The 25,811-nt window shown below is 36.9% G+C and overlaps 1 protein-coding gene across 2 annotated transcripts; it reads left to right on the forward strand.

The window, feature by feature from the left end:
• The first annotated feature begins 333 nt into the window (after positions 1 to 333).
• kif20ba (kinesin family member 20Ba) lies at positions 334 to 25,811 on the forward strand. 2 transcript variants are annotated; one of them, XM_084392781.1, is made up of 34 exons: positions 334 to 439; positions 777 to 890; positions 987 to 1,076; positions 1,194 to 1,313; positions 1,506 to 1,644; positions 2,623 to 2,807; positions 2,896 to 2,941; positions 3,046 to 3,258; positions 3,892 to 4,003; positions 4,098 to 4,169; positions 4,259 to 4,405; positions 4,482 to 4,638; positions 5,678 to 5,938; positions 6,632 to 6,771; positions 6,877 to 7,006; positions 7,114 to 7,321; positions 7,739 to 7,788; positions 7,965 to 8,084; positions 8,936 to 9,083; positions 9,855 to 10,812; positions 12,220 to 12,358; positions 12,477 to 12,599; positions 12,699 to 12,759; positions 12,893 to 13,018; positions 13,296 to 13,414; positions 13,502 to 13,657; positions 13,745 to 13,921; positions 16,118 to 16,252; positions 16,773 to 16,862; positions 18,299 to 18,511; positions 22,716 to 22,790; positions 24,075 to 24,177; positions 24,289 to 24,425; positions 24,819 to 25,811. In XM_084392781.1, the coding sequence occupies exons 2-34, from the start codon at positions 783 to 785 to the stop codon at positions 24,894 to 24,896; spliced, it is 5,136 nt and encodes a 1,711-aa protein (XP_084248907.1). In that variant the 5' UTR covers positions 334 to 439; positions 777 to 782; the 3' UTR covers positions 24,897 to 25,811. The 2 variants fall into 2 exon arrangements, with proteins under 2 accessions (XP_084248907.1, XP_084248908.1); XM_084392782.1 differs by having other exon boundaries at positions 372 to 439; positions 750 to 890.

Below are 25,811 nucleotides of genomic sequence, written 5' to 3' on the forward strand. Positions count from 1 at the left end.
TTAATAAGAAACTGATCAAAACATCAAGAATATGTACCATGTTTGACATTCTTAATGTTTTCATCAACGTTAGGGGGTACCCTTTTTTCTTATTTTATCTTCAGTTCTGACTGACGAATTACACTTTAAAAGCGAAAATACAACATAGGAAATTAAATGACCACTCTAAAAACCAAACCAAACAATGTGTAAAATCAGCAACAATTTTATAATGAGAAATGCGCACGCAAATCAAGCTTCTGCGCATTTATAACGCCACAATGACGTGCACGAGCACGCGCTCCCAGCAGCCTTTGCTGCTGCTCTCGCTTATCCGATTGGTGGAATTTGAAAATAAGAACGCGCGACAGTTTGGGAAATGAGACAACACAAATAAAACACACAACACAGTATCGAAGTCTAACATAATATAGCACACACTTTATCCTTTGACAGCCCTGTAAGTCAACTAAATTAACTTGTTTTAATGCGCATGCTTTGCTGACCTGTTCTTATTTGCTGTTTTAACTCAGTGAGCGTCTGAGGTTGTGAGTTTGGGAGGGTCCTGGTGTCATTTTTTCCGCAGATGTAACGTTAACTTACTTATAACATATCTGTACAAGTTGTGTAAATTGTCTGTTAAAATGTACGTAAGATAGTTGAGAAAGTGTACAAATAAGTAGGCTCTTTAAAATGTAAAAGGGTCTTATTACCATCAGATGTGATAAAAGGGTGGACATGTTTCAGTGGCTTTTATTTCATTTTCCTAGTTTATGTCTTCTTAAATGTTTCTTTAGAGCAGAATGATGGAGTCAGGGCTAAAGGATGATCCGGCAAGACCGCAGATGATGGTTGTGGAAGATCTAAGGAGAAATCTGTCCTCCGAGTTCAGTGAGTGTTCGGATTTCCAGGTAAGATGACAGACTTTATGAACATGTCTGTTCATAAATATATGATTTTTGAAATGGTCAACTGAAATGGTTGGAGCCTTGATGTTTCTTTTGTAGGACCCGTCTGACCTGGAGAAGGAACATTTGAAGGTGTATCTTAGAATAAGACCATTTTCAGCAGCTGAGATGGTGAATGGAGAATCACAGGTGAAAATTAGGAAGAAATGGTTCAGGGATATTTCACATATTTCAAGCACTCTTAAAATGCAAACCCTCATGTAGAAGTGTTTTGATATGGTGTGCCTTCTCTCTATGTTTTTTAAGGAATGTGTGGCCATTCAGCCTCCAGAGACTGTGCTTCTCAAAGCTCCACGATCATCTCTCTCTGCCAGGCTCAGTGATAAATCAGTGCCAGTTACAGCTCAACGTTTCCAGTTCTCTCAGGCAAGCTGATCCATCAGCACACACACTAGTGACTGATTGTGTGAGCCAGTGTTTTTTGTGACAAACAAATTTGACAAACAAATTTGTCAATAAAATTATCTTCTGTTTGGAAATACTACTCTGTCTTGAGTCATGGTCATAACTTGCTCATGAATGACATACAATGTTTATATTATTGTGTGTTATTTTTAGGTTTATGGCCCAGACACTACACAGAAGGATATGTTTGATGGCACAGTGAAGGGTCTTGTAAAGGATGTTCTAGAGGGACAAAATTCTCTGGTCTTTACATACGGTGTCACCAATGCTGGGAAGACCTTCACATTTTTAGGTTTGTATATTTTATGTTATTGCATTGACAGACTTAATTATTTTCTAAAAAGAGGTAAAAGTTGCTACATTTTAATAAAAGATTACAAAGATTTTATTTTCATTGAAGCAGTGTAAACCTAATGAATGTTTCGCAAAAAGGCCAGGAATGTATATTAGGGTCAATAAATTAAGATCCGTTTTGATCAGAACAACCTTGTAAAGTAGGGTCTGTATTGATGATCTTGGTAATTAAAGGCACAATGAAACCGAAGTAGCGACAGATCATTTCTTCCGTATTGAAAATAAAAAATCGGGGTGAGGACTTGGTTATATCTAGTTGTTGGTTGAATATAGACAGATCTGAATGCAAGCTTGTGGTCTACTGTAAGATAAGTAGACCTTTGTTCCCGCAAGACCTTTGTTCATCTTCGGAACACAAATGAAGATATTTTTGATGAAATCCAAAATCCTTTCAGTCCCTCCATTGGGAGCAATGCAATTTACACATTCAAGGTCCAGAACGATAGGAAAGACATCATTAAAGTAATCCATGTGACTCCAGTGGTTTAACCTCAATTTTATGAAGTGACGCAAGTGCTTTGTTTTGCAAAAAAAATTTTTTATTTATTATATTTATAATGTTATATTTATAAATATATTTACATAAAAATATTATCAAAAGCGCATTCACAGAACAACTTCTTGATGTCTTTCCTATCGTTCTGGACCTTGAATATGAGTGTGAATATGAATAGTGAAAAGTCGGCTATACTCCATCAGTGAGAATTCTGTCGTTTCACTGAATCGGGCTAACATTTTGATTAAAAATTGATTTGTAAAAAAGAAACATAATCATGGATTATTTGCAATAAGATCATTAAGATGCCTTTAGAAAATAGATAGGGTGAATTTCCTTTTCATGCTAAATTTAACAGTGCTTTGCTTTTGTAAAATATTCAGATTTAACCATAATGTCCTGATTGTGTTTATGTATTAGGTCCAGATACAGATCCAGGCATCTTGCCACGTTCCCTCAACATGATCTTCAGTAGTCTGGATGGACGCATCTTCACTCAGATGTGCTTGAAACCCCAAAGGTGCCGGGATTTCATCAGACTCACCAAAGAGCAGCAAAATGAGGAAGCAGCTGGCAAACGCAACCTGCTCAAGCTTTTCAAAGAGGTACAGTAATGTCATAATGAGTTCAACACCCTCAGTTTTTACTGGAGTGTTCATTTAACTGAATCTTTAGATTTAATCTTCTTTTTAGACTGATGCGCAGAAGTCTTGCCACAGCTCGCAGTCTGATCTTGAAGGTAAAGAGAGAATTTTTCAGCTAGTGTGCACATCTCTAAGTTTGTGCTTGGCAGTCTGTTTATATTGTTTGTCTGGCTGAAACTCTTTTCTGGTTGCCTGTTAGATGGTTCCACTCTCTGTGATATAAGCTCTGCAGCGAATGAGAGGAGTTTGGCTGTGGATATGGACATGCACACTAAGTTTTCTATATGGGTCTCGTTCTGCGAGATCTACAATGAGAACATCCATGACTTGCTAGAACAGCATGCGAGCAATGCTTTACGGAGAACCAACCTCCGCCTTTGTCAAGACGTCAAAGGAAACTCATTCATCAAAGGTAAAGGAGCATCTGCTTCTGTAATTAGCTTTTTATTCTGTCAATAAATTGTTAATTTACTGTTTATCCTCTCAATAAATTAAGATGGAGCTAAAATATGAACCCTGATAATCTGATATAATAAAGTTTTGCATGTAACAACAAAATGAAACCAGCTTGTAAGGCTGGGATGGGAATGCAATAATGTGCGTCTTCATTTACATTTGACCTTTTCTGCATTTGTTTTTTATTTTGTTAATCTAAAGCATCTTAATTTCCCATTTTATCAGTTCATGCATTCCCTAGGAACTCATGACATTGGCCTTTCTATTGCCGTATACTGTTTGAGCTACAGGAGTGAGACACTGCAGTATTACACTGCAACATTTCTTGCTTTAAAACGTTCCAAAAAAATAATTACATTAATTAATTTGAGTGTACTGGAGTGACTTTCGGGTTTGTTTGGAAATAGTGTGTTATAGCCAAAACTGGCCAGGTGCTGGTGCTAGAGCAACAAGAAAAAAATGTAGCAACAATAGCATTTCCATGGCTGATTCAGTTGGTTGATTATGAAAACTGCTTATGTTGCCCATGCAGATTGCGTTGTTGCTCATAACTGTTTTTTTTTTTGTTTTTTTTTGGTTAATTTTCCAGATCTGAAATGGGTTCAGGTGAGCAGTGCTGATGAAGCCTTAAAAGTGATGCAACTGGGGAAAAGGAATCAGAGCATCTCCAGCACTAAACTCAACCTGCTCTCTAGCAGGAGGTACAAATTCCTTCCTGGTGCTTATCTGTTTTAATGTGGTGGATTCTGTATGGAACTGTTATTCTGACTTTGTCCCTTTTTGTTTGATTTTTAGCCACAGTATTTTCTCTGTCCGGATCCTGAAGGTGGAGGATGTGGGAATACCCAGAGTGGAGTCAGTCAGCGAGTGAGTCTGTGTGTTCTGATCTGAGCTCTCTGCAGGGTGTTTGTGTTGTGTTTCAGAATGTTTTGTAAAAGTATGTACTCTGGTTCCAGGCTGGCATTGTGTGATCTGGCTGGATCGGAGCGATGTGCTAAGACACAAAATAAAGGTGAACGGCTGAAAGAGGCTGGAAACATCAACACCTCTCTGCTCAGCCTGGGAAAATGCATCAATGCACTCAGAAATAACCAGCAGGCCAAGTATGCTAGTACCTTTTTCTTTTCTTTTATTCTCCCTTTTCTTTGTCTTTTAATCACTCTTACTTTGTCATTTTAGACAGCACGTTCCATTCAGAGAGAGCAAACTCACTCACTATCTGCAGGGATACTTTACGGGCCGGGGCAAAGCCTGTATGATTGTAAACATCAACCAGTGCGCCTCCATGTATGATGAGACACTCAATGTGCTCAAGTTCTCCGCTGTAGCTCAAAAGGTATGTAATGTCCTAATATGTCTGTATCTCACTCATATAAGCACTAATTCTCCCAAAAGTGAAAATTCTGTCATTAATTATTCACCCTCATGTCATTCCACCTGCGACTTTCGTTCATCTTCAAATTTTTAATGTTACCTGAGTGATTTCTGTCCCTCCATTGAAAGTCCATTCCAAAACTTTAATGCTTCAAAAAGTTAATGAAGAGACACAGTTTCCTTGTACTGCTTTACTCGCAAACTACAATTCCTGTTCATCAATAAGGCGAGAACCAGACCAGTTATAAACCCTGAATATACTCAAATTATTTGAAACGTGTACAGTCCGAGTAGTAATAGAAGATGATTGCTGTCGTAATGACATTAGCGCACAAACGTAGTAGCTGTTCCGTGCTCTGGCACTAGCCCAACTGAACCGCGCTCTGGCACTGTACGGAGCAATTACACTAGTCAAACGAATCAGACTTTGGGGGTCAAACGCTCCCAAAGATCTCTTAGTGTGAGTACACCCTTTAATGCATTATTGAGATGTTTTAACTGAAAGCTACTTATCTTTAAATGTGTCAGTGCCATTGTTTTGTCACAAGATGCATACCAGTAATGTTATTTTCTGAGGCAAGTTTATAAAAGCTACTTCAATGTTGTAATTGAACTAAGGCTTAATCCTTAGTCTAAGCTCTGTCTGTGAAAAAGGACCTAAGCGTCAAAGTTTCAGTCGAGTAGACTTTTAATGGAGGGACAGAAATATCAGGTTTCATTAAAACTATCTTGGTTATTTTTGTTGTGAAGATGAACAGTCTCATGGGTTTGAAATGACATGATTAATCAATTTTCATTTTTGGGGTGAACTATCCCTTTAAAAGGGCTGTATTCTACACAGTGTACACTTTTGGACCATTTTATTGGTTTCCTATCATGTTTGTTTGTCAAGTTTCTTGACATTACTCAAACTGCTGGATTTTTATTTATTTTTTTTATTTTTTTCTCTGCTGAAAGGTTACTTGTAGTTATGTTATGGACAGTTCTGTCTTGTTTTTCAGGTGGTGGTCATCACCACTAAGAGCATTCCAGTAGTGGTGAAAAGGAGTGCCAGAGAGGTGTCCTTCATTATCAACAATGTTGATCGACGGGAAATGCGACGCAGCTCGCTTGTACGATGGGACACCAGCCTTGAGGATGTCCGGGAAGATTCTGACACTGAGGAGGGGGAGGATGAAGAGGGGAGTGAAATGGAGGACACCATACTGGATGCTGAGGAAGAAGGGAAAGAGACTGTGCTGCTTGATAAAGAGGTTTATGAGGTGAGTTTTGGCACCTTCTAGGGCTGCACAATATTGAAGAAAATTGCGATATGCGATAACTCATTAGATAATGCGATGCGACAATGCTTAAAGTGTGTAAAATAAACTTAAATTATATTGAAAATTATATAACCTACTACATGCATGTTTCACATTCTTTTTGTGACAAGGAAACATCCCTACAGCTTCTAAAAGCGAACATCGGTGTTTTACTGTAGCATTAGAAGTGTTATTTTAACATCAGTGTAAACCACAGGGTTTAAGGTTCCAGGAAGGCCTACTTTAGGATTATTTAACAACAGAAACTGAATAATCACATGTAAAAAATAAAACACTGCTTAGTTTTCAATGTATGAATTAAATATATACTGATTATTATAAAAGCTACAAAAGTTATTTAGCCAAGAGCAGTGAGTGATTTTCTTTTTGTCTTTTGTTCATGACCCCAGTTATTGCAAGCCGTTGCGATATGCATATCGCGATATGTACATTGCGATATTTCGATAATTTCTATAATGTGCAGCCCTAGCACCTTACACAGTAAGTCACATCTATGGTAATTTTAGGTTTTGTCCAAATCAACCATAACTTCAACAAGCATCACACAAGATGTTTTTAAGAATTATTTTTGCTGCATGATTTTATGTTTGTACAACAATGAGGCTTCTGCATTATGTTTTGTTGTATGTAAAGGCCCAGCTGCAGTTTATAGAGGGGATTCAGCAGCAGTTGAGGAAGGAAAAAGCAGAACACTTAGCTCTCGAGGCACATGTTCGAGATGAGGTTACAAAAGAGTTCTCTGAGCTGATTTCCCAAATGCAAGAAGATTACAGGTCAGAGATCACAGGCTTCCGTGTTCAATTATGTGAAATTATAACAAATTACAGGTCCTGCTTTATGATGACTCTGACGGCTTTCTGTGTCTTTTTCTATTTTAGCGAGCGCATATCCAGAGAGAGGGAGCTGATTGAAGAACGGTGTGAAAGGAGACTGGAGATTCTCAAAAACTTGGTGGGAAAAACAGCTGTGGAGGACGACAGCATGGTTTCAGCTGCGACAAAATCCGAGGTTCAGATATGCTTTCAGAATAGATATTCAAGGTTACATAAATACTTTCTTTGAAAGATTATCATATTTCATTTGGGAATAGTAATTGTAGTTGTGAATTTGTGTAGGAGGAGAACCATGTTTCTCTAGACAGCATGCTTGACTCTATGAGCAGTAACCTGGCTGAAATCAGACAGGATGCCCAGGCTGCCCAGACTTGCTTGGTGACCTCTGACCTTAGAGTCTCTACAACGCTGCATGACCTTGAGAAAAAGGTCACAGAACTTTCAGAACTGCTCAGTGAAACTCAGAATCAGCTGTCACTCAAATCAAAGGGTGAGAAATCATTGCAGATGAGCTGACATGCACCAAATATCCACCTGCACACTTCCACAGAAATATGCTTTGCATCCCCTACCCCTTGTTTGTTAAATTGTTTTTTTAATTTTTTTTTATTTAGGGTTCCCACTGTTCTGGAGAACCTGCAAATTAAAAAAAAAAAAAAAAAAAGGTTAATTTTTATTATATTTTCTTCAGCAAGAAAATGCTTTTGTGAGAGCAAAAAAATTTCCTTAGGAAAAGTCATGGAACTTCATTGGCCAGAAAGTGTGGGAACCCTATATTATGAGAGACGGATGCTTTTATTGTAAAACTTAAACCACAATAGACTTGCTTAGTGTTCATACTCCATACTCCAACTTACCAGGCTTCCTAATCACTTGATCTAACATCAAGCCCCATACTCCCTCGCAGAGCTGGAAACCCAGAGCCGAATGTCAGATGAACTGGAGGAGGTTAAGAAGGTAAAACTGACATTGTAAAATGCCTCTGCCATTTTAACACGCAATATGAAGTCCAGACTGTGAGGTTATGCTATGCATCACTGCGGGTTTTGCATAAGCAAGCGCCACTTTTTTTTTTTCTTCAGAAATTGTAAAAAATCTTGTAGTGAAGCTGTGACTTGTTCTGCTGCTTTTAGGCTCTGGAGAGCCATAGGCAAAGGGAATGGGATCTGAGTGAAATGTGCAGACAGAAGGATGAGATGGTTTCTAAACTCCAGACAGTTCTTGACCAACATGTAGAAAACACGGATCAGGATGTGAGTGTGAACATCTAGACATTGTTTTCCAATGTTCAAAATAATTGGATGTACACTACCTTTCAAAAGTTTGGGGTCGGTAAGATTTTGACATGATTTTGAAAGTAGTCTCTTATGCTCACCAAGCCTGCATTTATTTGATTAAAAAAAAAACGTAAAATTGTGAAATATTGCTTAATTTTAGCAGTTAACTGTTTTCTAGTTTAATTTATTTTAAAATGTAATTTATTCCTGTGAAAGCAAAAGTGAATTTTCAGCAAGCGTTATTCCAAAGTTCAGTGTCACACTATCCTTCAGAAATCATTCTAATATGCTGATTTGGTGCTAAAGAAACATTTCTTATAAATGTTGAAAACAGTTTTGCTTCTTATCAGTTGTGTTGAGTTTTATTCCCCCAGGATTCTCTGAATATAAAGTTGAAAAGAACAGCCTTTATGTGAAATGGAAATCTTTTATAATGTTATAAATGCATAAAGGTGAATAAATTAAAAGTATTAATACAAAATATTCAAAATACAAACTTTTGAACAGTAGTGTATCTTTTGGTAATGGTTAAAAGGATATTTTGTCACAAAAAAAATCTGTCATTATTAACTCATCCTTTCATGGTGTTGATCCTATTTGGAGCTTGTCATTGTTCATTGTCACAATGAACTGTTGTGTAGAAAATATCTATATGCAATCTAAAATAATTTTTCCACAAAACAAGTAAAATATTGGTTTAGAACAACATACGGGTGAGAAAGTGATGACAGAATTGTCATTTTGGGTGAACTGTTCCTTTAATGCAGTTCCTACCTGATTCAAATTTTAGCATTTTTTTTTCTTTCTCTTTTGTTGCGGATATCTAGAGAACTCAAATTGACTCCATCAAAAAGGAGATCATCCAACTTAAACGCAATTGTACCTGCTCAGAGCAGCGGCCCAGCGCCCGGACTGAAACCAGAAAGCGGCGTCAGGAAGGGGAGGGGCTTGATGGACAGCCCCCACTCAAGAAAGGTATAGACTCCGTCCCAGGTGCTGAAAAGTGCCTCCCAGCTTTTGTCACAACCAGAGGGGCCGGCCGAGAGAATCGGGTCAAAGGACGACGATACCTCCACAGTCGAAAAAGGCTATCAAGCATAAAGAAATAATCATTATAAATGTTTTTTTTGTTTTGTTTTGTTTTTTTTGAAAAAGTTACCACAGTGCATGATAAGCCCTGTATCTCAAAAGTACTTCTGTGAAGTGTAATGTTTTTATGAGCTCAACTGAATAAAGAAGCATATTCATTTTACACATGGAGAGCATTGCACAAAAATAAAAGCACTGTAAGCCATATGAGGGGGGCAAAGGATGTTTCACTTTAATATAAAAAAGAAAGAGTAAAAGAAATGTAATTATAGTATCAAAGCATTGCAGACACGTGAGGTGCTTCCTGTGCATAAATGGGAGGCTCTCAAGACTGAGTGATTTCACATTTAAATGCCCCTCTTTCATCTTCAGAATGAAATCAAATTGAAAATTAATTTTACGCTCCATGTGTAAGTAAAGACTAGCGCAATTTAGATAAAATAATTACTGGCTTTGTTGCTAGGCCAGTAGCAATACATTTTAAATACCTGGTTGTACCAAACTATTTTGATTGTTGAAGCAATGTTTAAATTAAAAACAATTTATATTACGCACACACACAAATACTGTATTATTGCATGTCACAGACACTTCACAAGATTACATTTTTTTTATATATGACTTTTAAGTATTTTCAAAGCTCTCCATTCTTCATAGGTCCCCTGGAGGACTTTAAAGTCCAAGATGATGTTGCAGATAATGAGTGTCAAGACTCCGCCCTTCTTGAGGTCAAAGGTCAGCTGGAGTGTTGCCTTGCTGAATCCAAACAAAAAGACAAGCAGATCACAGAACTTGAGCAGGAATGCCACACATTAGAAGGTTGCATACAAGATCTGAAGTCTAAACTGGAAGAGAGAAATCCACAGGAACATATTCCATCAGAGAAGCTTTGTCAGACATCCTTGGAAAACAAGCATATGACAATGGCAATGGATTGCAGGAATTTTAAGGTAGAAGCTGTGTCCAGTTATACCAACACTACAGAACTTTTGAAAGGTGTGTATCAAGACCTTTCTGCTGCCAAATCACAAATGGCCAAGCAAGATCAGGAACTGGGAGAAAAGAACAAACACATCTTGACTCTTGAACAGGAAATTACACTACTAAACCAGGAGGCTGAAACCTTTGCTTTGCTTCAGTCTAAAAATACATCAGCTGACTGTGATGACCTCAAAAAAGTCAACTTTGACCTGCAGGCTGAGGTTGCCACCCTTCGTGGTGTCAAAGCTGAACTAGAGAAGAAGATCGGATGCCTTCAGAAAAAGGCGGAGACAGATACGGCACTTCTGCCTAAAGATGGGGAGGTGGGGCTGACAAACCCTAACACTCTTGGATCTAAAAGCAGGGAGATCGATAGTGACATAAACATGCTGTCTGAAAAGGAGGCTGAACTTGCACAGAGGGAGAAAGCCCTAGCATCAAAGGAGGCTCAGCTTTCAGTTCTGCAGAAAAGACTAAAGGAAGCACAGGATCGTCTGGAGGAGGAGGAGACACAAGCGGTGCAAGAGGCGCGCAGGAGGGAGGTGGAGAGAAGGAGAGAGCTGCTGGCTGTGGCAGAGGAGGCCATCGCTCAAAAAGATGCAGATCTACTGAAGAAACAAGAAGAGATTAACCGGTCAGTTATTTTGAACTATAATACCGTTTCCTAAAACACAAGTCACATTAAACCACCATACAAAATTAAGTCCAGTTTTATTACTGTTGCCAAACATATAATTCATTATTTTTGTATTTTGCATATATTTTATTTATATCCAATACCATTCAAAAGTTAAAAGAAATGAATACTTGCCATTCAGCAACGATGCATTAAATTGGTCAAAAATGACAGTAACGACTTTTGCATTGTTACAAAAAAAAAAAATCTATTTCAAATGAATGCTGTTTTTGAACTTTTTATTCATCAAAGAACCCTGACAAAAAAAAGTTTCATACTTTCCACAAAAATGTCAAGTAGCGCAACTATTTTCCACATTAATAATAATATAACAATTATTTCTGGATGATCAGTTGATACTGAAGACTGAAATAATGACTGTTAATCAGCTTTGCCATCATAGAAAAAAATAAAATAATAATTCACACATTGAAATAGAAAACAGTTGTTTTAATGTTTTACTGTTTTTTATAGTTTTGAACAAATAAATGCAGCCTTGGGTAAGCATAAGAGACCTCTTAAATTAGAATGGTAGTGTAATTAAAAAAAAAATGTAAAATACAAAAAAAATATTATTATATTAGGACAACTACCACTAGTGGTGCCGAAATTAGACAATTCACCTGTAAATGTTTCTTAGAATTTAAATAAATTGCTTTTAATGTTGATTCCTTGTAAAACAAAGATTTATGTCTTTGGAACTGACTTTCATGGTGTTAGGCATTAGCAGCTTTTGTATAAGCAGTGATGGATTGTTTGATTACCAAGTGATCAGGAAAGCATTAAACGGTTTGAGAATGTTTTGTGCTCAAGATTGCTGCTTTTGTTAGATTAATTATCATTCCATTCCCACACACAAGAAGACAAGCCATTGATTTATTTTGGTAGTTTGAAAGCCTTTTTGTTGTTTGTTTGTTCTTTCTGAATAAGCATGAAAAGACAAGTATATTCGTAACGGGGATTATGTGTACACTATTCTGTCAGATTAATGGTCTGTTTTTTAAAAGTTTTTAAGTAGTTGATCAACACAGATTTTCATTAGCTGATGCCAATATCTAGGGAGCAGGGTGGGTGATATAATACCAATATATAAATAATACAATCCATTAGTAGAAAATGAGATGTACACAGCCTTGTGGAAGTAAAAAGAAAAAACTTAATTGGAAAAAAGTAGAATCTGGAACTAACCAAAATGGAAAGATACGGCAAATAAATCTTTTAATTGGCCAAGAAGACAGTTTGATGATGCAGAAAAAATTGCCCAAAAACTGGCAAAATAATCAGACAACAATTTATCAATACTTTTTTTTTTTTTTTTTTTTTATTGTTATTCATTTTGTGTGTATGTGGTTTTTCATCTCTCAGATTAAAGGAGGAGATTAAAACTATCGCGTGTAAGATGAGCAGTCTGGCTGTTGATCTACGCAGAAGGGAAGATGATTCATCTGATCTTCGGGAAAAACTTGGTGACTCGAAGAAACAGATTCAACAGGTCCAGAGGGAGGTGAGAACTCACACTTCAAACGGCTTTACTGTCCGGGCTGAAACGTGTCAAAGCAGAGCTTGAATTGAATCTACCTGTTGCTGACCTGTGCTAAAACTGCTTATGTTGTTTGATATAGATCTCCTCCATGCGAGATTCTGAGAAATCTCTACGACTGAAGCTCAGTGATCTAGAAAAGATTAAAGCGCAGCTCCAGAATGAGATCGCCAACAGGGACCGCATCATCAACCAGCTGAAAGCTGTAAGCACCATCCAACGATGAATACCTAAAACCTCAAAGAGAGAAACATTTACTGAAATTGCTATGTGACCTGAATATTTACTCTTTCTTCTAAAACAGGAACGATCCTCTGAATCGAAGTCAAATGAGAATCTGCTGCTCTATCAGAAAGCATGTAAAGGTATCGTTTGTTTACTTCCATGTATCTGCATTGATGAGTGTGAGCAATAATGGATGTCATTTATTTTTAAGTGCTTAATTAAATGTGTGGCAACACAGTAATGAATGTTAATTTTTGTTGATGGTTTCTGCAGATTTGCAAGAGCGTGAGCATGTTATTGAAAACATGCGTTTGGCTCTGACAGAACAGGAGGAAACACAAACACAGCTGGACCTGGAGCTGGACAACAGAGAGACTCAGATAAATGAGCTCACTCAGGGTATGTGATTACATGGACAATATTGCATTCCCGATACATTAATGTACTGTAATAATATATCATACAATTAAAAAAGGATTATACACAGAAAAAAAAAATTCTGAAAAAAAGTATAAAAAAAAAGAAAGAAAAGAAATGCACATTTTATGTAACAATTTAAATCAAGTTAAAGATTGTTTCAATTAAAAACCTTTATATTTATGAATTTATGGTAGATATTGAATCCCTGTTTTTCAGTATTGTCTCAGATTTTTGACATCACTGTATTTATTTTCAGAATTGGTGAGGTTGAGAGCAACGCTCCCTGAACAGAGGAACAGGAGAGATTCTAGACCGATCTCTGATGACGTTTTACTGGCCAAACAACAGACCACTCAGGCCCAGGAGAGCTTGCAGGTCTGGTGTCCAAATTTCTCTTCAACTGTAAGAGAAAATGTGTGCTCATGGTCTTATAGTGTGGTTGTTCGGTGTTCATGTTTGTAGCTGGCCAATGAGAAGCACCAGGCAGAGCGCAGGAAGTGGATGGAGGAGAAGTTGGCTCTGATTGGTCAGGCTAAAGAGGCTGAGGAGAGGAGGAACCAGGACATGAGACGATTCGCTGATGATCGAGAACGGCATGCCCGCCAACAGGCTGAAATGGTAAAGAGCAGTGTGTGTTTCCAGAGACAAAATCAGACAAGTATTTTAGTTAAAGAGAGAATCATTCTCTTGATACATGTCAATTAGGAGTCTCTGGCTGCATGTCTTGCTGCTCGTGATGAAGAGATGGAAAGCTGGAGAAAAGAGAGAGACACACTTGTCTCTGCTCTGGAAGTTCAGCTGAAGAAACTCATCGTGTCCAATGCAGAGAAAGACCAACAGATCAAGATCCTACAGTCCAGTAACACCCCCCAAACACCAGAGGTCAGTGTCGGTTACAGATCTCACCATCTACACAAACTCTTTAAAAAAATGTGGGTCAGTAAGATTTTTTTTTTTTTTTTTTTGAAATAAATAAATATTTATTACAGCAAAAATGCATTAAATTGGTTAAAAGTGGAAGTTAAGACATTTATGATGTTCTATGTCAAAAAAATTAAGCGTAGCGTAAGTTCTGGCAGGTCAAGTTAGTCAATTTCGCATCAGCTGACTCTCAGCTGATCCACGTCTACCTATAGGAATACGACGCCTATCACTGTATACATATATAGACCTTATGCGCCAGAGAAACAAGGGCGCCGCCATCTTTAGAATATTGTCTTTGAACTTCCGTTTTTGCGGTCGCTCTGTATATTTCTATGGCATTGTTGTCCAGTAGTAATTAGCTTTTGAAGTGGATTTACTTAATGTAAAGTTAACGAAAGTTATCATGAGGATTGTAATGTTTAAAGCAGATGTCTTAACAAATGTCAGTATTCCGGGAAGATTTTAAAACGAGCCGTTCATTCATAAATACGCAAGATCGGTGTGAAAATACAGACAAAGTAGTCAAAAGACAACAAGCGCAGCGCTGAAAAGGGGCGGGGCTACATAAGGTCTATAAGCTCCTTCAGCATTATCAGCAGCTATCACGTTTCTCAGGAGCTAATTACCCTCCTCCATCCCCAGCTCCTCCTCGCCCGTCAGGATTTGGCATTCTGGTTACCCCTGAATCAGACTAAAATTCTCTAATTATGTTCTAGATTAAAATTAATTAATGATATTTGCAATACATTCATGTTGGTTCTGTTCTCTTTACCCTAAGGGGGGTTATTGCTGCTCTCCCTGCTCTTATTCATGCTAGGCTGCATTGATGCGCAGGGAGTTCTTGCCCAGAACAGAACCATATACCGCCAATCCTTAACTGTATGCTAATTGTCAATCGTATTTGACGATAGTGGTCATGACAGAAATGCTGTTCTTGTGAACTTTTTCTGAACGTTTTTCACTTTTACAATTTCCACAAAAATATTAAGCAGAGCAACCATTTTCAACGTTGATCATAATTATAAATGTTTCTTGAGCACCAAATCAGCATATTAGAATCATTTCTGAAGGATCATTTGATACTAAAAACTGGAATAATGGCTGCTGAAAAATTCACCTTTACCATCACAGGAATCTCTGATGAAATATATTAAAATGGAAAACATTTAGGCTATTTTAAATTGTAATAATATTTCACAAATTTTCTGTTTTACTGTTTTTTGATTGCATAAATGCAGCTTTAGCGAGCTTTTTGTTATCTTACAGACATACAATTTTTGAATGGTAGTAAAATGGTCTGATACATAAAAGCCCATTTAAAGTCGGTTGCAACTTCTAGTTCACTCAAACTATAACGTTTACACATAACAATGAGCAAAAATCTAAACATTTTATTGATTGATATTTATAATATACACCTTTTAATGTACATTACAGTGAAACATCTTTATCAATAAATAATTATTAACAATTATATTTACATGGAACTTCTCCATGTTTCTTTCATGCAATTTATACATTCATTTGTTTATAGTTAAAAATAATATTACTTGGTATGAAAGCATGGTTAATTTAGATATTATTTAATAATTCCTAGGGCAAATAACTCAGTGGCAGTTCAGGTGCATGTAGGAAAGTGTGATAGCAGTGCAGTCATTTGTTCAGCGGTGCTGAATAGTTGATTCTGATTGGTTGACAGACATTCTAAGAGTTAACTTCCTATTAACTGTACGACTATTAGGCAGTCCAGATTTGTTTACAGCATTACAGTTTCATATCACTCACATCAGCAGAACTTCAAAGAGCCATACAGCTCTTTTGAAGCCAAAGCAAATCTAATAAAAATGACACAATTCAGAAGTTATTTTTAGCTGGACTAAAGCTGAATGGGATCTCTGTCCAGTCAGAATTAGTTTTTAATAATATGGAGGCTTAATAATGTAGCCTGTATGACTATATCATCTGGATGTGATGTATACACGCAGAACCTTATAATTGTCAACAATAGTTTTACTGAAAATTTTGTTTCTGAAAAAGGTAAACTGCAAAAGCTAAACTAATAGCTGTGTTACCAATTGATTGTTTGCTATATTGTTGTATAATTCATTCCTTCATCAATTTTCCTTACATAAAGTGTTATTTTAACACTCTTAGGAGGTCACTGAGGACAGCAGGACCGAGGCACTGCAGGCAGAGCTGACTGCAAAGGACGCAGAGATCCAGAAACTGAAGGAACTGCTCAGTGTCAGTGTCGTGGACGGCAGACTTCGCAGAAACTCATCAACCCAAGTCAGAAACACGTGTTTTATTACTGCCAATTCACCCGTTGCCTTTGATGATTCATTAGAGTCTGCATATGACAAATATAATCACTGTCAAAAGACTTAAGTGGCTTTACTCTGAATGTTGGCATTTGTACAAAACACACTGTTAAGTAAAGTGTGGCCTTGTCCTTCAAACAATCATTTTTATTTTATATAATTCACCTTAGATGAGATGAGTTGACTGTATGCTAGGAGGAACTGAGAGTTATATGAATTGAGCTTTTATATGGATTGTATTGTATAATTATAGTCAGAATAGAAACTGCCCTTTATTACTTTTTACTTCTTGGTACATCAATGCCTTCCAAAGAATCGTCTCTCCAAACTAATTTGAACACATGTAATCATTCAGGGAGCTCTCAATCTATATTTGTACCAACCTGTGGTGATATGTGTTGTTTATTAGACATAGCTGTGTAATTAAATTGAGTTGGTAATTATTTAGAGAGAGGAATGTTTTTTGACTCTCTTAATTGTTGTGCTAGACGATGGAAGAAGAATTGTCTGATGTGAAGCCTCTGAACACCAGTACGCTCAAAAACACGAGCAGAAACAGAGGATCTGTCACCAGTCAGGTAAATCAGAAATACACCCTTCCTGGTTATCATTTCATTGTGAAAATGGTGAATCACAATTACATTCTGTTCCATTTTTTTATTTTAGTTTTTCATTTAGTTGATACCTGGTTTATGCATTTAGCAGATTGTATTTTTTTTTTTTTTTTTTTTTTTTGGACAATTCTAAAACAAACCTGCATATTCATCTCTCTTAGTTTTAAATGATCCATCTGTCAGTAACAAAATAAAATTGGGTTACACTTTAGTTTAGGGTCCAATTCTCAATTGCATTCTATTCTAACAATAACTAGTTGCTTATTAACATGCATAATACTAGGATTTTGGCTGTTTACTAGTACTTATAAAGCACATATTAATGCCTTATTCTGCATGACCATATTCTACATCTCTTAATCCTACCCAATAACTAAACTTAACAAACTTACCTTACTAAGAATTAATAAGCAGTAATTAGGTGTTATTTGAGGCAAAAGTAGTTAATAGCTAGTTAATAGTGAGAACTAGACCCTAATCTAAAGTGTGACCAAAAATTGAAACAAGGAATAGAATCATGAAATGACAATTAAATAAAGTAATTTGTAATTTGTTACAATATATTTCTAATTTAAATAAATGCTGTTCTTTTGATATTTCTATTCATCAAAGAAACCTGAAAAAAAAAATATCTAAATTTCCACAAAAATATTAAGCAGCTCAATTGTTTTCAAAATTGATAATAATAATAATAATAATAGATGTTTCTTGAGCAGCATATTAGAATGATTTCTGAAGGATCATGTGACACTGAAGACTGGAGAAATGATGCTGAAAATTCAGCTTTGCATCACAGGAATAAATTAAAATATATTAATATAAATAATAGTAATATTTCACAATATCACAGTTTTGCTGTATTTTTATCAAATACATGCAGCCTTGGGGAGCATAAGATACTTTTCAAAAATGTAAAAAAAACTGCCCCCAAACTTTTGAACCATAGCATAGTTTAATAAGTGCTGTTAAAATATTGTTCACTGTTATTTCATGATAATTAAAGTGTTAACAAATGTCTCAAATCTACAGACCTATCCACAAGATGGATAACCTTGTCCAGATCATCTTTCCAGGCTGATATTTGGCTTCTTTAGGTTATCAGCATTTGGCCAATGATTGTGCTTGATTGGCCACTTAACAATGGTGGCCTTCCCGTGTCAGTTCTGACAGCCTTGCCACTAGATCTTTTATTTACACATTTTAGTGAGATTTCAGTAAATAAAAATCTCTTAATATGTCATCATTAAATAAAAAGTTTACTTTTTGTGGCACCTCTCATGTTACATCCTGTTAGATTAATTTATTGCGTTTGCTCATTTTTGATAAAAAGTGATAAATAAATGCACATATTTCTCAGTCCATTGATTATCAAGTTGATGATAATAATCTTCATATCGCAGAGTTCGTCCGCTAGCTGTCCGCTGGTGCTAGATTCCTCAGTGATCTCCACGGAAACAGGCAGACGTTCCAGGTTTCCAAGGCCTGAGCTGGAAATTTCCTTCAGCCCTCTGCAGCCGGATCGTTTCGCTCTCAAGCGGCAGGGAGAAGACTCCGCCGTTACTGTTAAAATCTCCCGACCCACTCGCAAGAGGAAGAGCGGGGAGATTGAGAAGGTGAGAAATTAATCCGATGGGGGGTTAGAAAATGGTTCTTAGCTCACATAAAGTGATATAAGTGCTGTGACTGGAAGGACCTGCAATCATCTTGTGCTTGAGCGAAATGTCTAATCTTTTCGATTTCTAGCCTTAAAATCATGGGAAATTTAGTAGAATATTAGTTCAGATTTATCACACAAAGTTAACTCCTCTTTCTCTCTAGTTGATGTTTTACTTTAATTTAAATTATTTTACCTAAATTATATATTTTTTAATATAAAATCCATTGACCATCTGCTGCTGACCTAATCTGCACAGCCAGTAGCCCTTTAATTGTCCTAATTAGTCATTAACAAGGCTCCAATTTTGCTCACTTACACTTAACGATCAGTGTTCATTGTGCATGGGCAGCAAAATGGCAGTCCTATTAAGCATAAAGTTCTGAGTGTGAGAATATATTTATGTGTGTGGTTGAGTATGCCTTGGCCTAACCTCACACACTCTCTCCAGGCAACTTAAACACTTGCGGATACTTGCTCTGGGAGCAATAACAATAATTATAGAATACACAGTAGGTTTATAGATTTTTAAAACCTGTTTATGGAAATTTAATTGAATGGTTCAGACAGAGGGATTACCAATGCACAAATACAAATCGACCATAAATGCTGACTAAACAGGGTGTTAACATTTTATTATAACACACTTAAAAAGGGTAGCCATGCACAGAGTCTGTAGTCTAGGTAGGTTGTGCTATTCTCTCAAAACACTGCAGTGAAGATGTAATGTTGCACTCTGAAAGAATGCTCTTCACTCGAAATAAGTGACCCCTTATTGTCAAAGAATCTTGTGCTCTTATGCCGGTTGCCCCTGGCAACAGAGTCACACTTCCACATGTTCTGTAGCTGCTAATTGTTGGAGAGTTTTGTAATCGAATGGCACAAACCATTTTTATGGCGCTTCTATTCACTTGAAGCAGAAAGGAGGCAGGAGCAGCGTGGTGAAAAAGAAAGCTTTCTCTGAACCCAGTCCTCAGGTACCCTCTTCCTGTTTAATCCTACTTCAACAGCTGTTCCACCTTCAGGACTCCTAATGGTCTGGAACCAGACATTCACAGCCAAGACACTAAGGGTCATGTTAATTTCGTAAGGTTAACCCACAGAGCTGGAGATTAGAAGTATAAATCCATAAATTATGTGATTACTTTTTTGCCCTCTGAAATTTTCCTCCACACCAAATCAATTTGAGCAAGTCTGTGTGATGTAAGTGTCTCATTAAATAAGATACTGGCAAAGCTTGTCCTTAAAGTCAATATGAATTCCAAATTTTGAATCTTTACTTTCTTAAAAGATGCGAAAATGAAAGTTCTGTTGTTATTTGCTTGTCCTCATGTTGTTCCAAACCCATATGCTGTTATCTTTTCAGTGGAACACAAAAGGAGAATTTTAAGGAAATTTAATGCAGCTGCTCTTCATACAAATGAAAAATGTTAAAAAGAAATAAGGATAAAACTGTATTCCAAGTCCTTCGTGGTGCAGGTTGGATGTCAGTAACAAATGTCATTGGTTCTTGCACTTTTTTGACCAGAAGTCTAATGTCAGACAAATATGCATCAGGTTTAACATACATCAAAATCTTCAGCATAGAGCTGCTTAATGATTCCTCAGATATTTTTTTAGTTCCACAGAAAGAAAATTACATATGTTATGAAAAATGTAGTTGTTGAGTCATCTATTCCTTTAATATACATTCTTGGTTGGTTCACAATTCACTTATTAAAAGCAGAACATGGCCTAGTCCAGACGTCTTTGAACAGAGTACCTATAGAGTGTAAAGATGCAGAAATTAAAACATTTGCAACTACCAGTAATCTTATTAACCCTTTCAAGTTCCTAATAAAGTCTTTGTGACCATCTTATCCAGGCCATTTGGTTAGAGTTCCTGATGGTGGAAATGCAGCTTATGAGTCATTATCCCTGAAGCCTTTGACGCATCAAAGAAATAATAACATTTCTATCGTGGTGGGCGTGTAAATGAAGCGGGTTTTGCTATGTGGTTTTACAGATCCATTATGGTGATATTGCCTGTAAGAGCTGTCCATGCCCTCAGTGGCAGGACTTTTTTTTTTTTTTTTATGCATAAATAACAAACGCTTTGGGGGATAATGCTCTGTAGAATTTAAAATAGACCTATAATTCATCATTCACCCATAAAATCCTCAAGGTCATGACTTTTCACATATAATTGGGGGAAATCATCGTAATCGTGTGATACGTTCACCCTCGACACCTCTAAATGAATGTAATTACACTTTCCCATTTCACGGCAGGGAAACACCTGCACCTGACTTTAGAACAAACCATCATGATGATTTTCAGTCAGTCAGTTTCCCTCCGATGCGATTGAACGGTGAATGACTTGACAGGTTCCTAGGAGTCAGGGCATTAGTCTGCTTTTAATGTGAGCTTGCAAGTCGGAGAGCAGGTGACAGGTGTGACAGACAGAGATCCGCCCCGTTTAGGCTGGCAGGTGTTACGAGCGTGGCATTGGCTGTCACATGCAATGTCACAGATGCAATCTTGTTGTCTAGAGAGAGAGAGAGAGAGAGAGACAGAGATAGTGACAGGAAAGGAGTGATGGAGGGAGAATGCAGAATGGTTGGAGAGAGAGAAAGGAAGAGACTGAAACTGATGAGTCACTGGAGAGAGACTAAGAAGTCTTTCAGACTGAATCATTTATTTATTCTGCAGATTTGAGTCTTTTTTTCATGCAGCATTTGTTCTTGTGTGTGTATAAAAGAGGGATCGGACAGATGCTCTGCTGTCTTTTTTTAAAGATGCTTTAATGCACTGCATTCTTGGCACTAGATCTGTCAACTAATCCTCAGGGGTTTGTGCTCTTTTGAGTGTCAAAATTAAACCGCCACTCTTTCCAGCTGACCTGAAACCAATGTGTGTTTTGTCAGTAGGGATTAAAGATTCAGATCATTTAGATGCTGTGTGTTTCTCCATATGCATTTAGCATTGTAAAATTGCCTGTTGACCTGATCATCAGCCGAGGGTTAATTAACCACTGCGACTGGGTAATTGTTTTATCCTTAACTAGCTCATCAGTGATCATCATAACATCCATCACATCTTATATGACCAATCACAGCCAAACATTCAGGTTCAACTAAGGCCTGTTTCACTGACTGCGGTGTGTGTACTGCGCATATTAATTTTGAGGTTAACAGCACATTTTCTGCAATTTATGCAGACAGTCATTTTCACATGATTGGAACAAACCCTTTTATTCCGTATATCTGACTGAATTCAGACTATTTAAGCAATTTATAGCTACACTTTCGGGTTTGGGTCCAGTGTAGATTTATGACCATTTTGTATGTAAACTACTGTTCAAAAGTTTGTAAGATATATATTTTTTTATTATTATTATTTGAAAGTAGTCTTTATGCTCAAGGCTGCAATTATTTGATTAAAAATACTGTAAAAACAGTGAAATTGTGAAATAGTATTTCAATTTCAAATAATTGTTTTCTATTTTAATATGCATTGCAATTTCTGAATTTTTTTAGCAGCCATGACTCCAGTCTTCAGTGTCACAAAACAAATATGCTGCTGCTCAACTTTTCTTATTCTAATTATTTATCTTGTGTTATAATATATATTGTCACTTATTATAATTTTTTTATTTGTTTTGTGGAAACAGTGATATATTTTGTCAGGATTCTTTTAATAGAAAGTTTTTTAAATAGAAATCACTGGTAACCATATAATAAATAATTGACTGTCACTTTGGATCAATTAATGCATGCTTGCTGAATAAAAGTATCAATTTCTTTAAAGAAAAAAATCTTTCTGACCCTAAACATTTGAACAGTATTGTATAAAAATCAGTAGTTCTAAATCTGATGTCCATCCTCATGTAAGATTTATCACTTCCAATAACCATTTTACTAAATAATAGGCTTTATGACAATAAATATTTAATCTTGTGAGCCAGAAATCACTTTGTTTTCTGTACAGAGCCATTGATCTGTTACACAGCAGAAACTCTGTTAGTGTGAAAGCACAGAACAAGCCTGCTGTTGAAATTGTTGTTTTGCTCACGCTTCGGAGACACAAATTGTGTGAAACAGGCCTAAAAGAAACCAAAGCATTTACGTTAGCCTTCCTAACTCCAAAATATTTGATTACTCTTGCACTTTGCTATTCCTCAGGATGGGATGGAAAGGGAGAACATTAGGAATACAAGGAGTAGAATGACTCCTCACCTAACACCTCATCAGGAAGAGGTGAGTTACAACACATTCTAACATTGAAGTAAATGTATTAACAAGGCCACATTAATGCACGGGCTTACCTGGGCTGAAGCCATGTTACCATGTTCAGGGGCCTCCCATGTTCAGGTTCACGATGAGCTGAAAAGGTTTTCAACTGTCAGGTTTTCTGTCAGTCACTCTAATCGCACGTTACATGTCTGCTGATTGAGTGACCCACGTTGCCCCATAAGCCCCGTTCACACAGCCAGCGATTTTGTCGCTGTATGTCGCTAGTCTCTATACTGTGAAGTCGCTTGTGGGCGTTGGTAGTGCTGTCGCTCTAATGTTATTGGTAGACTGCTCGTCTGGCCACATCTATCCAAACCACCATCACAAGTGATACAACTATATTATTTAAATTTGACTAGGAATTAGGCTCAAAAGAAACAGTATGCTGTTGGGAGTGTTTTTATATTACCACACAGCAGTGTTCAGTGGATTCAATAATTTACTAGATTAACGGTCGATCAATCTACAAATTAAACTCACTCATACTGTCATAAATTACTAAAACGTCATCCGAATTTGACAAATAATCAATTTTCTTGTCCCTAATAGTCAACATAATGCAGGGGAAACTGTAAAATGAACTGCAGCAGTGCTAAACTTGCATCATAAAACTACAACACTCGAACTATAAATGTATGAATTAAACTCACTGAGACTGTCGACAGTTTCTTTTCCATGCATCATTTTATTATATCCATGTTTGTGGTTAGTTACAGTCAAATCATATAAAACAGTGAAATCGCCCTCGAACTCATCTGTCTTGCCTGCACTGCACTCGAGACGGTGACGGGAGCTGAGCTCCACTGAAAGGATTCTTTCCTATTGGTTGTCGCTCGTGAAAATCGCTTCTCATTTGCATAAAGTTGAAAATTCTCAACTGTGATGTAGATTACCTAGATATTACACTTTTTTAATATGAGACTCTATAAATCGAGGGGATGGGGGGCTTACAAAACCTCTCAGCCCCGGGGCCTAACATTAGGTTAAGGCGGCTCTGTGTATTAAGAAATTTATTCTATGATAATGACCAGTGAAATCGCTCTCACAGTATATGATACTGAGATTCTCATCTAGACCAATGTGAATGATTAGGTTTTAATAAAGTAGAAGTTGGAAGTATGGACAGAGGAGTTAAGAGAGAAAAAGTGGCTCAGAGTCACTGCATCACACACTCAAAGACTTGATTCATGATTCCTGATCCTATCAGTATTGAGTGATTACAGTGACTGATGAACTCCCTCCTTATAGCCCTCAACTTCCCAGGAGTCAAACCAAAGAGGGAAAAAAGACAAAACGATCCAGAAGATTGGAGATTTTCTTCAGGGCTCTCCCACCTTTCTTGGGAGTAAAGGTCAGGATTAGATTTATTCTATCATTATTACCCTTTTGTTCATTTCTAGACTTTGTCATACTCGGGCATCCTATTTGTTTATCTGACAATCACAATATTTCTCTGTCTCAGCAAAGAGGATCATGGGATTAATGAGCGGAAAGTCCCCTGATAGCGGGACGATGTCTCTAAAGCTTAAATCCAAACGTGACAAACGGAAACACGACAGACCAGATATCTCCTCCCCAATGGACATACCGGCCCATCAGGTACTGTAATGGTAAAACAGTTCTTTTTTTTTTTAAAGAAGTCTCTTGCGCTCACCAAGGCTGCACTTATTTGATTATTTGCAGTTGTGCTGCCTAATAATTTTGTGGAGACTGATAAAGTCTTTTTCAGGATACTTTGATAAATGAAGGTTCAAATGAACAGCATTTATTTGAAATGGAAATCTTTTGCAAAAATGTGTCTTTAATATCACTTTTAATCCATTTAATATCCTTGCTGATTAAACTTGTTAATTTTATTTTATTTTTTTTTATCTTACTGACCCAAAATCTTAATGACATGATAGTGTACTTGATATAAATATCCATGTTTTCAATGCTTTTAACTGTAAAATTACATCCTCATTAACAGCTGACATTTGACCTTTCTTATAGATCATTGGCCGAAATCCAGGGGAGAAAGAGAGTGAAAACCTTATCAAGAAACGTCTTCGTACTAGGACTGCTAAATGAGCTGGAAGGAAATGTTTTGTTTTGTTCTTTTTCTTCTTCTTCTTTTTTATTTTAAATCAAACTAGTCTTAAAGTCTTTTTTTCTTTCTATCTGATGCACTTTTCATACATATCTATTGTTTATTAGTCAAATTCTCTTTTTACTTTTTATCATATATGGCACATAATATATTATCCTGGAAAGTAACTAACACTTGTACCGCTTTTAATGGCAATGATGGACAGTTATCATAAGCTCATGTATGGTGGAATGAATTTTTTTTTGCTGCTAGAGTTAGAATGAAAGTTCAGAAATCACTACTGCACATTTCTGACACAAGGTTTCGCTGTACATTTAAACCACGGTTATTCGTTTACATTGTGCTTATGCTCCCTGCAGATGAATGCAAAACGGTTGTTTCCTCTAACCACTTTCTGTTTTTCAAGAGTTAAAAATGCACACACGCAAAATATAGCACAAAGTTATTGTGGGGGTTTTTCCCCACTTGTCAAAATTCTTTTTTTTTTCTGTGTTAATCACCCTGTCACAAACCTTTAATATGTGCCACTCACTTGATAAAGACTCTCCATTACCATGTCAGTAATACTGTGTGCCAGATGCCTAATGAAACCCAAAGGACTATTCGTTTGAATTACTGAACAAATGTTTATGTAACAGACGGGTAATTGAATTTCCCGATTGCAGTGTGCGGCCCGGTGCTCTTATCTAAGGTGGCATGAAAGGAGTGAGGGGAAGGGTGAGGAACTGGGAACAGGTCTATCTCTTTGTTGGCACTGAATGACAGGATGTGAACGGGGTGGCTGCTTGCAATGATGAATCATGGTTGTGAGAGTGTCGAAAGTGTGGGAGCATGTGGTGAAGACAAAATGAAGGGGTGAAAACTGACTGTGTGAGGAGGAATAAAGAGAGATGATG

This window comes from Rutilus rutilus (genome assembly GCF_951802725.1).
Source record: "Rutilus rutilus genome assembly, chromosome: 21".
NCBI lineage: Eukaryota > Metazoa > Chordata > Actinopteri > Cypriniformes > Leuciscidae > Rutilus > Rutilus rutilus.

Bases quoted from the DNA above. Each gene is read 5' to 3' on its own strand.
- kif20ba (XM_084392781.1), top strand. From the start codon at position 783: ATGATGGAGTCAGGGCTAAAGGATGATCCGGCAAGACCGCAGATGATG. The intron at 6,772-6,876 runs GTCAGAGATCAC...TTTCTATTTTAG, and splicing joins CAAATGCAAGAAGATTACAG to CGAGCGCATATCCAGAGAGA. The intron at 22,791-24,074 runs GTGAGTTACAAC...CCCTCCTTATAG, and splicing joins TAACACCTCATCAGGAAGAG to CCCTCAACTTCCCAGGAGTC.